Source organism: Strigops habroptila, chromosome 2 (genome assembly GCF_004027225.2).
Source record: "Strigops habroptila isolate Jane chromosome 2, bStrHab1.2.pri, whole genome shotgun sequence".
NCBI lineage: Eukaryota > Metazoa > Chordata > Aves > Psittaciformes > Psittacidae > Strigops > Strigops habroptila.
The window spans coordinates 36,007,313-36,028,075 of NC_044278.2; the positions used below are offsets into that span (position 1 = coordinate 36,007,313).

At 37.3% G+C, this 20,763-nt stretch overlaps 1 protein-coding gene across 2 annotated transcripts in view; it reads right to left on the reverse strand.

The window, feature by feature from the left end:
* The window catches only part of USP9X (ubiquitin specific peptidase 9 X-linked), a 104,561-nt gene that overhangs the window by 76,004 nt on the left and 7,794 nt on the right, over nt 1-20,763 (reverse strand). For both annotated transcript variants that reach the window (XM_030477087.1, XM_030477086.1), the window contains exons 2-4: nt 2,417-2,670; nt 430-575; nt 9-88 (exon numbers count right to left, since the gene is read on the reverse strand). In XM_030477087.1, the coding sequence (XP_030332947.1) occupies nt 9-88; nt 430-575; nt 2,417-2,512 (322 nt within the window). In that variant the 5' untranslated portion in view covers nt 2,513-2,670. The remainder of the gene's footprint in view (nt 1-8; nt 89-429; nt 576-2,416; nt 2,671-20,763) is intronic.

Here is a 20,763-nt window from a genome sequence, read left to right on the forward strand (position 1 = left end):
CAGCTTACCTTTTTTACTTAGTTCAATAGCAGCTTCTAGAAGAACTTCTAATTCCCCTTTCGGCAATACAGGAACCACCCATCGAGGCCTATATTCAAGAACAAAATAGCCCCTTCGTTAATGCTTTTAATATAGGGTAAGAAAATAAATTTTTAAAAGCCCTGATGCGCACTCCATTAAAAAAAAAAAAGGGGGGGGTGGGGGAGGGGAGGGAACAAAAAAACCTTCCCACAACAACAACCAACCACCTACCAAAGCCAAACCAAGCCAAAAAAACCAACCTCTGATTTGAGCCTCTTTCTTTTTACAACTCTAACTCAATAAGTATTTCAAGAAATCCAGTGAAACAAAGCTGCAAGAACCCCGATTACACTATCAAGATACTTTGCACAAATAATCTACACCCTCTGAAAGAAAGTGTGAAAATACCTGTTGATCATGTCATCCAACTTTGCCAGGTCTGTGTGTGGAAATGCAGGCTCCTCATCTTCAAGCTGGGGTGGAGCATCTGCTTGGCCCTGCTCATCAGGCGGGGTAGCTGGGGAGTTCTCATTGGAAGAATCAGGTGAAGAAGTCTAAAATTGGTATGGAAAATACTTTAAATACTGCCTTTTGGCATTTTTCCTTCACACTGTGTTTCAAAGAATCACTTGAAGTAAGTACCTGTCATCATAAAATATATAAAATCATTTGATTTCAGATTTATTAACAAAAAAATAGAGCATAAAACATGCTATTTGCGTTCTATCTTCCGAGTTTAAAAATTAAGCTACTTTCCCAGGAAGTGTGGGGTTTTTTGTAAAAGTCCTCTATTTCAGGAGGCCACTTATACAGAAAGTGAAAATAAAACCAATATGGATGCACCAGTTTTCACAAATCTTTTCCAGAAAAAAATGACTATTTTTAGGTAGAAAGACAAACTTCAGCAACAGCACAGAAGAAAACAATCATGAAGAACATTTTCTAAAGAAGTTTGCTAAAAATGAGTAACAGCAATTACAGCTGGTTACTCACCAACCTCCAAGAACATGATTAGTTAAAGCCCATTTTGATGGGCCATGCAAAATACAATGCATTCTATAGATACAGGCTTATCCGTATATAGAAATAGCATGAAATGACAAGAACAGATTCAAATCAGAACAGCAAGACTTAGGAGGACAAGGAAGGATCAAAACCTCAAGCATATTTTTCAGATGTCACACCATGTCTGGTTGGCATGGAGTTAATTTTCTTCATTGCACCATGTACGGTGCTGGGTTTTGAATTTGTGACCAAAACAGTACTGGTAACACACCAATATTTTGTGTGTTGCTGAGTAGTGCTTGCACAGATTCAAGGCCTTGTGTTTTCTCACTCTGCCTCCCAGCAGTAAGTAGGCTGGGGGTGGCCAAGAAGCTGGGAGGGGATTTAGCAAGACAGCTGGCCTAAACTAACCAAAATGATATTCCATATCATACAGTGTCATACTCAGCAATAAAACAGGGTTTGTTTTTTTTCCCCAAGGTAGCTGTTGCTTGGGGCCTAGTTGGGAATCCATCAGCTGCTGGTGAGTCACTGCATTTGCATCACTTGTTCTTCCCCCTTACCCTTCACTTATGAAACTGCCTTTAGCTCAATCCCTACAATTTCTCACTTTTCCCTTCCGATTCTCTCCCCCATCCCACTGAGGTGGAGGGACTAAGCGGCATGGTGGAGACGTACCTGGCAGCCAGGGTCAAGCCACCACATGTGTTCCAAAGAGAATTAATTCTCAGGAAGTAACAACCACTAAACCTTATGGTATTAAACAACTGTCACCTTCATACTGAACTAAATGACAAAGTGCGGTTTTTCTTTCAAATGGGTTTGGCTGCACTGTTTAATAGCACCCTTTCTGGTATTTTTTCATCAAGAAAAAAGAATCATAACATTATGATGCAGTGTTTGAAAGTTTTTGCTTGTCTTCTGAAAGCAGGACAACCTGTTCAACAGAAACATTTTCAGGGAGTCTAGTACAATGAACAGAGACCTAGATGAAGCTAGTCTTAAAGAGCTGATACCAACAAATAAGTTGCTTTATTCAGAAAGTGCTTTTGCAGAACTGAGCATAAACTGAAGAGTAGTTTTATCAATCAGTGGCAGATAATTCTACAACACAGTTCTGAGAAAGCTTCTAATATTACTCCAAGAAAGGTTCTTATCCAAAGTACATATACCTTAAAAAGGAGCATCTTTTTTCAATGCAGAGCTCCCCAACTGTATTTACTTTGCCAACAGTATTGCCTTCATCCCTTTAGAATCTTTTTGGACTTCCAGACACACACAAAAATATCAAACTTAACTAGACATCTCTAGGAATATACAAACACAAACAATTCAGAAACACTATTCCTAAAGAACCCCTTTATTTTTAGACAACTTGTTAATATCATACCTGATTCTGCTGGAGGGGAGGCTGGGACTGTCCATCAGGAGCCTGGCCCTGGCTATCATTCCCTCCTACTGGAGAGCCACGAGTCGTGGCTGTCATACTCGACACAGGGCAGATCTTTGCAATTTTGTCTGCTTATGTAGTTGTTGTGAGAGAAGAAATTATAGTCCACTTAGTAAAGTTGAAGTACCAGCATATGCTTGCCTTAAAAAGCTCCAACTCAAGAACATGCCATCTTGCAGAGACCATTGCATAACCTGAAAGAAAAAAAAAGACAATATGCTATATTGAACACATCCATATGAAAGTAATCCATACCTGGAAAAGAGCACTACAAAACCAAATACCACTGCTATAAAGAATCCTTTATTTTAGAGTTAGTACTTATTTTTATCGAGTACAACTGACATAAAAAGGTAACATTTGAAGTATTCAAGATGATTTTAAATGTTCTAAGTAAAAATTACACTAATAATTACCTCTATACCACTGAGAAACTGACACATATCCAAAACACAATTCACTCTGTCTCTGTTGCGTCCGAACTGCTACAGTAGATTTTCAAATTGAATTCAAGGTGCTGATCCAGAATACAGAAATGATCTAGTTAAGAGCAGGAACAGCCAAATTCATAATCTTTTCCAATACTATTCTCTTGACACTGTCTAGCTGCAGATGCCTGAGAGGGAGTTAGAGATTGATTCTATCTCAGCCAAGACTAATAGAGGCCCTGCAGCCAAACTTCTTCTATTAGCACATCTGTTTTTACCCAAGGTATTTGACCTGTATTCCCTTCTTCTAGCACATGTCTGGGTTCATTGGCCTCTCAGGCCTACTACAGAGCCCATCACATCCCCACTAAGTACTTCAGTAGTTATATTAAGAAAATTCTGACATCAGGTTTACTTGTTGATCTTGTAACCATGATACACAAACAGTTCAGCAGCCACTATGTGTTTCAACTTCATTGTGTTACACACAGAAATAAAAAGCTGCATTACATTATAAAAGCAATTTCACTCTATGCCACAGGGCACTGTGTAACCACGGAAGACAAAACATAAATTTTCCAGAGCAACTCAGACTTCCAAGCACCACATGAACACCAAGCTTTTTGAACTCAGGAAGTTCAACAGCCAGGTATAGTGGCAGAAAGGACTGTATGAGCTTTCAGCAAGATTCACTTGGCAGTGCCAAGTTTCTGATTCAATGAGCAAAAGCTTCCATTTCACAAGTTAGAGTGAAATTTCTGCTGTAACACTATGCATATTTTTAAGTGTTTTATTATGACATCTCATCTCAAATCATCTTTTTCTCCAAGACACTTTAAAATCCTTTCCTAAATAGCGCAGATTTGCAAGCCATTACATATACAACAAAAATTTTGACTGAATACACTAGCCCTCCTCTGCCCAGTCTCCAATATTAACAGCACCAACAAACTCAGAGATCTCCACTAAAACAATGCTCACTTTTGAACAAAACTCTATTCTTTGAATACAGTCAATTGTAATCCACCCCCGCCCTTCAGAATTCATATTCACAGTGAGCCTCCTAAGTCCTGAACAAAGACATTATAAACTCAAACTTTTGGGAGGGTGGACTGGGGGGAGATTTTTTAAATGAAATTTTGAAAATGAACATATTTTAACTGGGGCTCTTTTTTAAATACCCTGAGTATTTAATAGTTTTCTATTAATGCTTAGAAAGATCACTAGCCAGAAAGTATTAGCAAGATTAAGTTTCCTGCCTTATATATATACACACATACACATAAACACACACACTGCAATCTTACTGCAGTTCAACGCAGTCACTTCCCCTGCACTACCCAACTGAGGCTTCCAGGTACCTGCATAAACCAATGAAATCAAACTTCTGCCAAATTACATTGTACTTTTCAACAGCCCTAAACCAACCAACATCACAACAAACCTTCCTTAATCACAGTCATTCTTCCTGAACAAGGAAATGATGTAGCAAAGAAGCCAGAAAAGGTGAAACTGCTCCTTTCAGCAGCAATCCTAGTCTAGGTTGGTTTCAACTGCAGAAAGAAGTGACCACTGGCAGTTATGGTTCCACAAAATCTTACATCAAGTGCAAGCAGCTTCAATTTCATCTCTTTCTTATTCTAGTGCTTTTAGCTGAATTATCATGAAGTGAGCCAGTTCAGAGTGCTAAAGGAAACAACAACACAGAAAACTCCCAAACTTACAAAGACTGTGATGATTTTTCAGTTTTTTAGTTACCTGAACTGGTGTACTACAAGGCAAGAGAGTACTCATCCTAATGCCAGCCAGGGAGCCAGGACAAAACCGCAGCTCTCCTGTTAGACACACTTACACTAGTGTGGATTTACCCTCAGATATTGCCTGTGTTTAGCTGAAGGGTCTGGGCAAAGCATTCTTGTAAATTCCTTTCTGCTCAAGGTGAGTGACATAATTTAACTAGGACATACAAGAAAACTACTACTGAAATAACCAATTTATTCAAAATCTTGTAAATTCACAGAGTAAAACAAAATCTGCATAACAAAAATATGCAGAATTTTGTAGACGCTAGTAAATACGGAACATTTACAGGCCAACTTCTTAAGTGAGTTCATCACTCGTCCCCCCTCCAATTTGTGTGATGTCTTCAGAGATACAAAGGTAACTTCAGGTTATGCTGCAGCTAACTAAAAACACACTAGTAAATGGTCTCACTGCTTCTTATAGCATCTATATATTCTAAATTGCAAGGATATCCTTTTCAGATATTTCCATTCTAATTACAGAGTATAAAAACATGCTTTTGTAAACACAAATTATAATCCAATTTATGGATTTTAAACAGTGTTAGAAGGGAGCAGTTCACCAGTCCTGTTTTCAGCCACTGATTTAACCATTTATATTTCAGAGAAGACATCAAACTGCATGCCCACGGAGAACACACTACTGCTTTATTGTCTTTAGAACTGATTAACCATGAAATTTCGAACTCCCATCACTTCTCTATTTCAGACTACTCAACCTTTTAGTTAAAATTCACGACAGCACAATTTGGCTCCGCTCAAGAATAGCCTTTATACCTGTTTAAACATTGATTATTTATAGACACCTTGCTTTTAAGCATACACACAAGACAACAGAAACAATTCAAACTGTGTGTATCCAGCTTTCTAATGGAGACTCTATATTAATTTTTATATATAGCTCATTTCTACTATATTTGATTTTGCATTCGGCACAGCAAGTCATGTTAAAAAAAACCAACCCTATCTTCTTTACTCAAAGCTTTGAATGGATGTTTTGATACAGTGTCAAGATGGAGACAGATGCCTATTAAATGACAAACTAGTCCACTGTTCATCAAGCAGTTATGAGGCTACAAAGACCAAGCCAAATGAATCCCACTGACATTTGCTTTCCATTACTAACCGAGCAAATTCCAATTTGCCATGCTTCTGCTATCTCCTTACGTCACCCTGATCTACCACTAAATTACAAGCGAAACTCAGCTTTTGCTTCACCTGACTCCTTGTAACTTTAGTAACACGAGGAAAAAACAGCTATGGGTTTTTTGACTCTGCATGCTCCCCATTTAGAAGACAACACCCACTGCAAGTAGCATTCCAACACCAGCACACCATGCAGAGGATGGACATGGTACTGCCCTCCAGGAAGGGCCTCTCCTTCCAGGCTCAAGCATTTAGTACAGCTAGACATCTGAGCCTCACCTCAGCTTCCACTGCCAGCAACCTCCTATGTGTCAGAGTAGGTTAATTTCATTTGGGGAAGAAAAGAAATCAAGCACCCTTTCCAAAGCCAGCAAAAAAGCCCATCAGACAGAGCTTCCCAGATAACTGCTAGATATGAAGCAAATATGTACATATTGCTCTGTTACAGGATTAACATGTAAAAGCAAACACAAAGAATGGCATTTTAGCATATAACGATCAAGAGATACACTTTTCTAATACAGTTGACTTCTAGCACAGCTTTCATCTGAGTTTCTCAAAGTCATCTCCTCAAAAGTAAATTAAATACCCAAATACATACAGCCTTTCTCCTAAATTAGCTACTTATAATATCAAGTCTCAAAAAAAAGCAAATGCAAGGTGACAGATGACAGTAGCAGACCTCAAAAGACATATTCCTGTGCATTACGTAAGCCCTACGTAGGGACACAGACCTATCTTTCCTTCATTTCAACTTTTCTGGTTATATACAAGAGAGAGTACGCGCCACAAAATCTAATTTAAAGTGTGGCAACAACGTATGCTGGGATACTAGTCTACTCAACATGCAACAACAAAGCTTTATAAAAATCATACAACTATGCTAAGAAAAAATAATGAGCATTATTTACAGAAGAACATTCACATCTTAATGGGATCTCACAGAAGATGTGCTTTTTCATAGTAAGTGCTGTACTGCAAAAAAGTTTAACTGCAGCAATACAAATTTTAGGCTGAAAGGTATCACAGATGTGTTTCATATAGGATTCTGGGATCTGCCTTCTTAAAATCCTGATAAATACTGACTCATCACAATGGTTATGACTTAGATTTTAGTCTAAAAATTCTAGACTTGGGAATCTAACCTTCTACCCTATTCCTTTATTTTAACCAGAACGCCTTCTCATCTAGAAATACCTCCCCCAAAACTGTAACACTGACCTAATTCAGTAGTTACATCTATGCACACCCCCACGCATTTATCACTTTCTTTCTTCTCTGTGCCTTATGTCTTTCAGGAAGGGAAAATTATTTATATAATTGTAATAGAAAACTGGTGGTCTCAGCGATTTGCTCATTAACACTGACATGCACTAAAACTGAAATGTATTCAATGATTAATGAAAAACGTGTCATTAAGCTACTATCAGTAGAGCAAGAAGTGTCTAACTTTCAATGCTTAAAAAATACCTGATAAGCAGCAATCAGAGAAAACGTTAGTTCAAATAGTTTATATTACAAAGACAATTAATTTAGATTCCTTCTAATAAAGAAGTGAATGTACATGGGACTTAACTGCATCAGGCTCCAACACATTATTTCAAAGCAAGAAATTTCTAAATGATACAGTAGAAGACAGATTCTGAGTAACCATAATTGTCGCTGTTCTGACTGAACAGAACTAAAACTGTTCTGACTGAAAAACAGGTTACTTCAAGTAACCTTTTTGGTTTCTCTTTCCACATAATACATCTGAAGTTAAGACACTTGGCAGCATAAGTTCCTGGAGCACTGGGAACATTCTTGAAAACATACCATTTATTTGCCCCTAATATCATGTAACACAATAGAGGGATGTCCTGCGACAAGATGCTCCTACACCTACCATTCATGTGAGATTTACTGCACGTTCTGTGCAGTAAAAGCACAGAAAGTGAACTTCCCAAAGAAACCATCACCGCATACTGTCAGGTCAAGGGCAAAGCAGAAAGACCACAACTATCAACCCCATAAATATGGTCTCAAAGGAGTCATCTGCATGCATTCAGACCTTCAAGTACCAGCTACACAGCATTCTATGCTGAAGAGTCTGTAGAGAAATGCTGCAGAAAATGGTAGTTTTATGCAATGATGCTTCCTCCTCCTTGAGCAACAAATTATGAATATTACCTTATTAGACTTACAGTCTCACTTCAAGGCAATAATCAATGAAGGTCAGACCCTGAAATGGAACTGGACAGCAGCAACACATGTCTTCCTCTAAAAGACGTTCATTTGCCAATAACTGTCAAGGCATGTAATGGTTAGACAGTGTACCACTGGTTACTTAAGGTACATGATGCTTTTTCACAGACAATGTAACAAGAGGTCAGGTCTTCAGATCATACACTTAGTTCTAGCTACCAAACAGGAAAGTCAACTGCAGTTCCTGTTTTGAAGGACAAATGCTTTGCTCATGTCACAGAGAACGTCAAAGATAGAGCACCAAGAAAGCAAGCAGTCAATGCCTTACATACAAAAGCAGCAAATGTTAAGGCAATTAACGGTGTTCCCTGCAGTGAGCTGTGGCCTTGCTGCCATGCTTTTCCCTAGGCATACGTTCCAGGTCGCTGTCATGGACAGAGAACTGAGCAAGACTGAGCCTCTCATCCAGTATGACCAATCCTTCACTCCCAGGAACCTTCAGTGGGAGTTACACTGGCATGAAACTGTATCCTCAACGATATTCAATACATCTCAATGACAGAAGGAGAAGGGACGTAGAATTTACAGCCCCTGCAATTCTATTAGTTAAATTCTTGTTTCCAAATGATTAAGAAAATACATTCAAAGCACTGGTAAGTACCTAGATAATGTGAGGTTTTATGCTAGGAGATGAGAATTTTGGTCATGACAGTAAAACAAACCAGACTTTCCAAAACGAGAATGAAGTATCTGTATCAGAAATAGCGTGGCCAGCAGGACCAGGAAAGGGACCATCCCCACTGGTGAGGCTGCACCTTGAATACTGGGTTCAGTTCCAGGCCCCTCAATATAAGAGAGAGATGGAGTTGCTGGAGCAGGTCCAGAGAAGGGCAACAAGGCTGGTGAAGGGTCTAGAGAATAAGTCTTATGAGGAACAGCTGAGTGAACTGGGGTTGTTTAGCCTGGAGAAGAGAAGGCTCAGGGGGGACCTTATCGCTCTCTACAACTACCTGAAAGGACGTTGCAGTGAGGCGGGGGTTGGTCTCTTCTCCCAGGTAACAAGTGATAGGACAAGAGGAAATGGCCTCAAGCTGTTCCAGGCAAGGTTTAGATTGTATATTAGGAAAAATTTCTTCACAGAGAGGGTAATCAGGTATTGGAACAGGCTGCCCAGGGAAGTGGTGGAATCACCATGTAGATGAGGCCCCCAGCGATATGGTTTAGTGGTGCTCTTGGCAGTCCTGGGGTAATGGATGGACTTGATGATCTTAGAAGTCTTTTCCAACCTAGTTGATTCTATGATTTTAAGTCAAGTGAATGAAAAAAAAAAAAACCCAGTAAATGCATGCAGTAAGCTAAGAAAAGCAAACTCAGTAAGTCACTTCTATCTGGAAAACGCTAAAATCTATTTTAAAAATTGCTTGAATGTTTTGAACTATGACTTTCACTTACTATGCAGCCTTTTTCTTGAATTCACAATGAATAGGCAAAGAAGCAGGCAAGACTTTCTTTCACCTTGGATTAAAAGAATAAGCTACAGCAGGAAACAACCTCAAAACTAAAATTAAAAAAAAAAAAAAAATCAGATCTAAGAACTTTAGTACGCACATGTTTCAGACAGAGATTCAATCTCATGCTGCTAAGCAACACAATGCTATACTTTCTTCCAATTATACTACAGTTCATTTATGCAGGAGGCTGCCATTCTGGAACCTAAAACCCATGTTGTTGGCAATACAGCCAATGAGGACTTTGATATTGCAGGTCCAACTGCAACCTCAGCCCTTTACAGGCAGCCACAGAACACCAGAAGCAATGATAAATCATGGTTTAATATTTAAATTAAAACAATGTTCTAGATTAAAACGAATACACACATTTGCAGTTGATACTCTATCATCTGCAGAGTAATTATTATATCATGTCTACTTTTCACTATTTCAAGAAAATAGTATGTCTCAGGTTTGTACCGAAGACTGACTAAATGCTCTTGGTTCCTTATTTCTGATCATTAAATCTAGTTTGCTCATGGCTATATCAAACACTTCAAGCTGTTCATCCATTTCCAAAATGGATGTAATACTTACACCTCTCCAAGCTGTACAGCAAAGTTCACTGTCCAGAACACTTTAAGAACCCTGTTTGTTCCTTAAAGCATTAATCCAAATGCTAATCATTGAAAGATGTGACACTATTAAGATTTTTAAAAAAGATTTATTCTTACTTCGTTTTAAAAAGGGATAATTAACTTTCAATGTTACTTCATGTTCAGCTTGACTGCTCTCCCTTTTCTGCTACAAAGAGCATTATTGGATGCTCAAAAGTCAATGGGAAAAATCAAAATACATTCTCAGTATTATGGGCAGCAAAAAAATATAGGCTTAATTTCACTTAAGTAATGAAGGCTTTTCTCAGCAAGACATGAACTTTTACAGCAAAGCACTAAGGAATAGAGGTAATTCAAAAAATTCTGAGCACTGAGGCATTAGTGGCTTCCTACTAGTTGTTGAAGCACACTCTAAAAGTGGAATGAAAAGCTTTGGGAATGTACAGAATGGGATAAATTACAAAGCCTGAAAGAGACAACAGACTGGACACCTAAGTTTACACAATAGTACTCGTTTTCGCTACATGAGGATGTGCTCAGTGCAGCCTACAATTCTTGCCAATTCATATTCTTCATATGAGCAGACAGACAAACTATACTGCTGTACTGACATTGAAAGTTTTCTCTGTTTTTAATCATAATAACATCTAGCAGTGGTTCACAAAACAACTAGACAATGATAGCAACAGGTTCAGTTTCCTGGTGGAGTAAGTCTTTAAAGCTGTTTCAGACCAACACAGGTAGAAAGCAACACCTCATTTTTCTTGCACTTAAAACAAAATTTCGTTTTGGATAAACATGTTGCAATATACTAACAAAACAGAATGATATATCCCAAAGGAATCTTTTTCTTCAGGCAATTAGTTTAATACATGGTCTTCAAATTTATTCTAATTGAGTATCCCCCCCTTTTTTTTTTAGTTAATATGGATTTCCTAATACACACATATGATTAACATCCATAATACATTAAAAATATCCAAGCAACCACCATATAAATCATTAAATGTTAAATATCTTAGTCTCTTCTACCATGATATTAAGAAATATTTCCGCTCTGATTCTAAACGCAAAAGATGCATCAGCATCATAACAAAAAACCTCAGTTTCCAATATTTATCATGTAATACACCAAAAAAATGCTTAAATATTTTAAGATGAGAAACCCAGAGAAGCTGCACTCAAGAGTTTTATGATATAATCAAGAATCCAGAGAAATCTACAGACATAACTTGTACTAGATCTTGAAAAACAGGATGTAGTCCAAAATAGCACAGAAAGGAAGAGGGGAGGAGTAGGGGGAATGGAGAGAAGAAATCAAACCATCATCTCTGGACAAAAACCCCTTTAGTGAAACTCACAGCCACTAGAGCAACTTCCTACAGTCATAACTAAGATTAAATGAATACTTTATCATAAATGTGAAAGATGTTACGAGATCACCTGCATTTCTGTACTGCAGTTTTTACACACTTGTCTAATTAAATGGAAGTAAATAGGTGTAAAAAAAACCCACAAACCTCCGCTGATCAAAACCAGAATTCTTAACACAATTTCAACAAACAGGACAACATTCTTAGCCAAACTCTTCACATACCATACTCAATCCCATACTATTCAATATTACCAATTACACAGACAAAACTACACAATTACTAACAAATTTTGCACATGGCACACAAACCAGTGGGATGATAAACAATGAGAACACGTCACAGAGTAATATGGATCATTTTATAAGCTTGGCACAATAAAATTTGCACTGACATAGCCAAGTGTCAGGTTATTCCCCCAGAAAAAAAGGACATGCAAAAAGCTTTGTATATATCGGGAAACATGACTAGAAGCATGGTTATTCTAGGAAATCAAGTGCATGTGAACACCAGAACAGCAAGTTTGTAAGAATAAATCTAGAACTATTGTCTTTTTAACAGAGGCATATAATTTTGGTTGCAGAACTGATAAGAAACTTGTGAATTACAGCCTTTTACATCTAGAAAAAAGTAAGTAGCAACAAAGATACCCTCCACATCAATTAGCTGCCCCAGTAAAATGAAAGTGCAACATGCTGAATCAAATATCCAAACCCATTACAAGACTGGCCACAGGACAGAATACCAGAGGCCATCTACTTCCAAAGCAGCCTAGTTCTGGCACTTCCGACTGCTATTTATCTTATTCCCTTGCAGCAAAGGAATAAAGATGTCATTTTAAGAGCGCTATTTCTACTCTCTTCAACTTTGGGGCCTATCAAAGGAGAAAAAGAACTGAGAAGCCAGTACTATACAAGTTGTATTCGTAACCGACCTTTTCGAAAAGCAGTAATTGCCAATGACGCACATATACAAAATCCGAAAAAGCAGCAGGGACCTGCCTTTTCCCTACAACTTTTCAGAAGAGGTACACAATTTTCTACACATGACATTATATTTCCTTTCAGTTCTGAAAGCCTGAACACATAAATATAGTAAGATATTATTTCATGCTAAGAACTTTCAATATGTAGACTTCCAAGAACAGAACCAATACATATAAAATGTGTTTTGCAAATCTTTGGCTAGTCAAGCAAGAAAACATTTCTTGGCTGTTTGAAATAGCACACAAAGCTAAGAAAGCCAGCTGATACTACTACCAACTATATATAGCTATGCTTTCAATTAAAAATAATATCCATACACAGGAACCATCCTTAAACATAACTTTTAAAGTGTAAATGATAAAGATTAATATATTCAGTAACACTATTCTTCATACCAAATGAGAAGGGAGGGTGCTGAATGCATTCCCAGAACACCTGGTAACAATGAAGTAGTATTTCCATCTACTGCAACTCTCTCACTGAAAGGGATTAGGAACCGTATCTTCCAACATACTGAGGAACTAAGTACCATGACATTATTGTGGTTTTGCACTGGAAATTAAAGCAGACAGCAGATACAAATTTGCACTGGAAATTAAAGCAGACAGCAGATACAAAATGTAGACAAAATACACAACTAAATGGGAAGAAAGGTCTAGGTTTTTCATTGGTTAGAAACAAAATCCATAATAGGAGGGTGTTAAAAAATTACAACCAGCTACACACAAAAAAGAATATCAGTAAGTCTTCAGCATTAAAAAACAAAGCTGAAAAAGCACTTCATCAGAAAGCTCTTAAAAGTTCAGTCACACCAGAGAAAGAGCAATAAACACCACTTTTACCAAAGTCTAGTTTTCTTGAAAGCAAGAATTCAGCAAGTCAATTCATACAACCCAAGTATAACATCACCTTGTAGAAGCCAGTAAACAAATGTCATCTGATTGTTAACACATAACCTTTCATGTAACCCCACTAACGTAAGAAAATGGTCTATTACATTTATGTCTTTGTGTTGAACACTACTTTTTAAAGTACTAAAGCAAATTAAAACAAGGCCAAAAATTTTGTTTGTGAAAAGCTGCCACTTTTATTTCATTTTTGTGAGATGAACATCATCAATACTATGCTTCGCAGTAGCTTAAGTCTACCTGATTTTGTTTGTGTTTGGGCATCAGATCATTTCACAGCAAAGAAATTTTTTTCCCCATTTTGTTCAGATTTGCCATAAGAAGTCTTTAATATTCACATTTGGATTGACAAAAATAAACTATTGACACATCTACAAAGACTTTTTTCCTCCAAACTGCAAACTCCAGTTCCTTAACCACTTCAAAAGCTTCTTCAAAATTCCATCTTTTGGAATGGATATTCCTTTCTTCTTTCATGATCAAAGCTTTGAGTTTTGCACCCGATATGGTAAGGGTAGCTGTGAAACCTTGATACATTATCAAGAACTTTGGTTCCATGACTTATGAAGAAAGTTTTTATCGTTATTTTAGGTTGCATTAGATTCTGTAATTTCTCTCTAAATCAGGTCCTAAGGTTAACGGGAGAAGAACATGAGTTTTGTAAATTCAAAAAAGCTTCCACAAAGTATTTCACCTCTCTTTGGGAGCTGGGCTCAAACCCTCAGTAATCATTAAGAACCTTTATCCTCCAGTTCTACTGACCTTTGCAACTTCCCTGAAAGTTGTGTTCTTTTGCTGCAGGGCTCAGAAAGAAATCTCAGATTCTTTCACAACAATTCTGTAGGCAGGATTGATGAAGCTAAAACGATGAAGTATCCGTCTCCTCCTCCAATGAATAGAGTATTTAAATAGAATTATTTTTCAGCTGGAAGGGACCTGCAATGATCATTTAGTCCAACTGCCTAAGGATTACAGAGAATATTAACTGCAGACAAAAATCTAAAAACTTAATGAAAAAAGTTTAAATCAAAATGCTCCCTTTGATCCACTACACTGGAGCAATTTAATACTACTCCAATTCTTCCTGGGGAACAAAGCAAAAAAGGAGGTAACACTTCAACATTCCATCCTTGGAAGATCCCGTCAAACCATATACATGTCCAAAACATAACTTCTCATGTTCAGTGGCATCCCTAGCCTTGTTTTCCCCCTGAGATATATAAATACATCGTGGATTCTGTTATTTCTGATGAGGTTCATGGATGCTACCAGGCTACCGGTAGGTGCTGAATGGCTTTTGCTACCTTCATTTTTTCTCTAGTATCTAAAGGAAAGCATAACGGCATCTTCCAGGTTCATTCCACTTGTGTCTTTAAAACATGAAATTATTTATAGTATACTGCACTTAAGGTTTTGCAACACTCAGCACTATAAATATTTGAAATATTGTCTAAATCCATTCAGCCAATGAATTATGGATATCATTATAATGTTATTTCTACATTTTCCTTGTGTGTTATTCTTTGCTAAATCATGCTTAGACACAGCACCTGACGTATCACTGGAGCGTGCAGCACCCAATGCCACTATCAAAATTATACTATAAAGCTTCTATTAGAAAAGTTAACTTTAAAGTTAGCCTGCAAAAATAAGGCTAGCCCCTTCTGATTCCCTTCATGTTTACAATGGAGAATTTAAGGCCTTCTCTAAACTATGTTAAACATTATACTAAACAAAATCATTATTTAACTACTTAACTAATAATTATTACTATTAGTCTATACTCCCAATTCTCTGTGACATTATCACACATTACAGAAGTTTTCCCTCAAAACATAAAATTAACACAACTTATTGCTTGGTTAGCTGCAAATAAATAAAGCATGGTAGCAGCATCTAACCCAGATATTAAGTTGGAAGCATTTTACATTCTTGAAACATGACAAAAGTAACTTTGTGAAATTCCTAGATATTTCGAAGTGCTTTAAATTCAAATAATCTAAGCATTCCCATTACTGTACTAGCTTTAATCTTTTTTTTTTTTTTTTTAAACTCTGTTTTTCATGTAATGTTCAATCAGAAAGCACAGGAACTCAAACACTACCATCATCATCAAGCATAATTTAAAATGTCTCAAATACAGAAGAAAGTGATGTCAGCATTAAAATTCATGTTTCAGCAAGCTTCTGCGTAAGTGCCTAGCAAACTTCCACAAACTTCCAACTAGTTTTCAGTGTACCAACTCAGCCTGGAGATTTCTGTACAGTTCCACACTAGCTAACTGCAAGTAAACATTTTATCACTTCCTGTTGCCTTACAACCATTTCAGTCAGAAGATACTTGCTCTGAAAAATCAAGCTTGCACAAGCTCACCAGAGGTGTTAGAAGCTGAGAGCTAATTTTTTTCAAGACCGTCTGCCTTAAACATGCTCCATTCCAACCAAGCTCATACAAGCCATCTGCCTAAGCAGACTGAACTCTCAAGAAATCACTAAAATTTATCTATCTGCTCCAGAGAACTTGTATAACAACTCCCCTAAAAATCCTGATCTCTCTGCACAGAAATAAGAAGTGGCAACAGGAACAGCAATTTTGTCTTCTGTCTTAATTGTCCTTCTGCCAACACAATGAAGGCTGTATATAAATGCAAAAAAGTAAATAGCAGAGGAAATCGAATAGGCATAAGTAAGGAAGACCCTAGAAAGAAAGCAGAGTTGGCAACAGGATAATTATTTCTACTATACTACTACTCCCCTGCAGAACCAAGAAGTGACTCCACTGTCCCAGAAACTCAATATCCCTGTATCTACAAAACCTATCAAAAAGCATGTCATAACCTTCTTTATTAAGAAACACAGGAGGAGACAATGATCAACTACTACCACATCCTAAGGACTGAGGATGGGTTTAAAAACTCTGCTGCAGCTCTGCCTGAAATTAGAAAAAAATCAACCAACATTAAAAAACCAGAACCAACCACACAACCCCCCTTGCTAAAGAGCACCTCCTTTCAGTATACAAAATAGACTATAAAAATACCACTTTTCAGCTGAATCCACCAATAGGCCAAGAGAGACAAGACTAATGTCGGAACTGTTCCTTTTAGGGACAGTGCTTAAACTAGAACAAAGTCACAGTGACAGAACACTCAGAAGGCAGTTTTGCCATCACAGTGTATACATGGGTCTTTTCTGCTTCCATTGTTGGAACGTCAGTGAGAAATAGCAACCTTATTCCCCAGACAGATTATTATACCCTGATAGATTTTGGGACAGAAGTTTCATTGTAGCCCTGCATGTGGACAAGCCTTAGCTGAAGGTACAGCTTCATGGTCTGTTTGAAACCAGGTCTCCACTGTCACAAGAAGAGAAGGAGGGCAGTCTTGCTCGCTTCCATTCTAACCACCTTCTTACCACTAATATTAGCCATTGCGTCACCACATAGCTAGCCAGATCAAGAAGCCAATCTGGCTGAAAGGTAAGTGGGGGAAAGGAATGAAAATCATTTTAGTTTTCAGTTGTATCACATGCCATATGAATGCTAACAATGGTACGAGAAACAGGAAGAATACATAACCATGGATAAAACCAACTTTTAGCACCAGTGCAAATATATAACGAAACACACCCTGAAAGAGGAAGAAAAAGGAAGGAAACAGAATATAGCCAATTATAGTTATATAGCACATATTTAGCTATAATAGCAACCAGACTTCACATACATTAGAGCAGAGATGAGTCCTGACGACACAGAAGGGTCATAAAGACTGAAATTCTTCTCAAGCATAATGGATATCACAGGAAAATGCATGTAGAGAAAGCTGTTTAAGATATGATAAATACCAGCAATGTCAGTTCATGAACATCGCAAGTTCTGTCATGAAAGAAGTATTAAGCAGCCAGAGCAAATAAGACTAAGTGTGAGAAGTCTAAGAAAGCAAAAAACTGTCTTTACCCTGGAAATTATGAACTGATCACAGTAAGTTGAGAAAATTAGTTTAGCAATAACACTTGGAATAATCTGACCACAAGTACATAAATCAGTGACAAAGCTAAAGCAGGTAATGCAGATGATGTAAAACACAGAAGCTGGCAAAAATTTTATTTCTGCTAACCAAAAAAAAACCCAAAAACACCCCAAACAAAAAAAACCAGGCCACAGTTACGAAATCGTAAACAGTGCTGCTTGATTCAAATATTATCTGCAGATCCAGGTCAAAACACTGGAATTAGAGATGACACAGTATGAGTGCCTGAGTGCAACAGCTGTATCCACTGTCACAGTCAATGTCTTACTACTTAGCAAAAGAAATTTTCACGTAACAAAATTCTGTGCCTGTGTGAGAAACAGGGACAGAACTTGCCCTCTAAATTTGTCAAAGGCTCAATTTGTCATTTTTCTCCTACATAATTTGGGATTTTCAGAGTAATCTGGTTTCCACTGTAATTTCATTTCCATCAAATGAAAGCTCATTTCCATCAAACTAAGTCCCCCGGGTAAACAGTAATCAACTGAGGCACCAGGAAGAAAAATTGTCCATACCTTATTTGTTGCAGAAGTTAAATGATGTTTTAGAAGAAAAGAAACAGAACTGCGGAAGTCAAAGGGAAATCTGCAGGTTGTAAGGCAGCAATATAGGACCCCTGAGAAGCTAATTCTGTCTGTGTCTTGTTCATATACAGTGCTGGAGAAAGCACAGATTTCTCAGATTAACCTCTTCATCCTCCTCTCATTTTTCTGGGTACCAAGATCAAGGTAAAATTGAGGAAAAGTGAGGGAGCACAAGAGCAACTTTAGCCAACATAAACTGTGTCTAACACCTTGAACATCTAATACAAATCCACTGAAAAGTTATGACAGGAGGTACTTTTGAAGTTTACAGCCTCTATGCCTCCATTCTTCATCAGTAAAACGAAAACACAAGCGTTTTAATTTATAGAGTGGTGTGAGAAATGATGCATTAATGTTTGTGAAGTGCACAAGCTGGGAGTGAAAAGCACCTCTCAAGTTTACTAAGAGATAGTAATTCTACTCAGTATGAGATTTAGACTGATGTAACACATGCATTTACAGCATGAATTCTAAAGATAAAATACTGTATGACAAGCCAATTTAATCCATCTTCTAGGCTGAATGAGTCAAGGATCCAACGAGAGGAAAAGTTCGGAATTAAAGGGGGAGGGGGAACCCCACTGGTTTTAATGACAAGTTTCATTCTTGTATTTCCCCCTTTTCCACTTTTATGTAAACTTAGAGGAATCTTCTGAAGTTATCCAAGTGAAAATATCCCCCTTTAAATGGTAAAACACTTGAATAGATCATGACTTTTTTCCACGGTTCTTTGCATCATTTGCTTTTCACCACACACAATTTTTAAGTAACTTCACTGAGCCATCTGATAATTCAACTGAAAAATGAATAATGGAACCATTTTAAAAAAAAAGTCAAGCTTTTAGTTCCACTGAGGAATCTACTCATATACTACAAGCCTCACGTCCTGATGAAATAATATGTACTATTGGTACTAAAACTTTTCTCTTGCATTTATCAAGCATCTGAGCAAAAATAAGGTACCTTAAATATGAACCTCGTATTTACAAATTCAGCAACGAAAAAATCCAACTGACTATATATACCCTGTGAAAAGTTTCTGTTTGTAAAGAAGACATATTCTTCCAGCAAGAAAGTCTCTCCAAAGTATACACCTAACCTCACCAATTTTGGTGAAACGAAACATATGAGTTATTCAGAAGCATTAGCTATCTGGAAGTATGAGAGAGGGAAATAGAAGAAAGTCCGAAGGAAGATACTGCTAAAACTACTGGGCACTCTGAATTCATACGTAACATTTTCAAGGAAGAATGGCATGATAAATCACAGAATGAATTAAACAGAAGATACTCAGGAAGTAAAAGAAAAAAAAAGGTAAATGCACAGACAATCATTTCATCAGGTCAATAAAATCTCACCACAGCATTTCTTTAAAGCAGACTAACACCACCAGACCAAGCAGGCAAGTAGGAACTAACTGCAAAAAATTAAACAAAAAAAATGCTCATTTCTTATTAAGAGAAAGTTTCTTAAAAATCCTGAAGAAGTATCTCAAGAGCTTGTGAAAGAAGCAAAAAAAAGGGGGTTATATCTACAGAAAAGTACTCCCAAAATAATGTCTTCATAATTCCTATAGATGTAAAAAACATTGCAGTCGAACTACTTAAACATCAACATTGTTGTTAAGGTTTCTTCCTCCTGCCCCTCATCTCCAGCACACAAGTTCTGAGAACTTTAATTTGTCAAATGCACTAGAGAAACTTATTATATTAAAAAGATATGGAATAAAGAATTCTAGTGGACAATTGTCATTTAGACGTTAAATGACATACAATAATAAACTCACATTTAAAGCAAAATTTTGCTGTTGGAATAATCAGAAGTAGAACTAAAGGGTTAGTCTTCATTTTAAGTGTGAACTACTACGAAGAACCACAGTGGGTCATTAACACTGAAAACCCCCAAACTATAGCTTAGGTGTAGCACAGTCTAAGCACATACTTAAACGCACAAAGCAGCTCTCACAGGAGAGATTCCGATTCTCTGCTTTGAACTGTTAGTTACTTGCTGCTGGTCTAGATAACATATTTAACTGCTAAATCTTCCTGTGTGATACTCACACCTAAGTAAATATAAGCATATAAACAAACAGCACACCAAGTATCAAGCACAATTTAAATTTTAGAAAAAGATAATCTTTTGAAGTACCAACTAAGGCTCAATCAGCACAGTGCATGTGAATCTCCAAATCAAACTCTCATTTTGGATACTGCTTGCCAGCAACAAAACAAAACTTAACAATGTCATCATTCACTATCCTCATCCAGCTGCCTCCAGGCACCATATTTGCTACTGGTTCTAAATATTCATTTCAATATCAGGGAAATGATGTGAAGAAAAAGGAAAATTTGTGTCAGGATGCATTACCAAACCCTCCATTTGGTGAAAAATCTTAGGACAGGGCAAAGAAATGAAAAACTTTGTCATACACCTGCTCATCAAAGGCTGATACTGATCATATGGGGGTTTTCCATGGCTGAAGACACATTAGCTTACAGCAAGGTTTCACTACCACTAGCCCAGCATAGCAGCGCTACCTTTCTGCATCCACTGCCACTGACAATAATTAAGCTTTTCATTTCACTATAAAGCTTTTCATTTTATACATATATGTGTAAAAAAAATTAAAATCTGTTTTCCCAATCCTAAAACATGGAAGTGAAAGGAATTAATGGTTTCTCGAATGACATAAGGGGAATTCATGTTTCAAGTTACATCCTCACTAGACACGTTACAAACTGT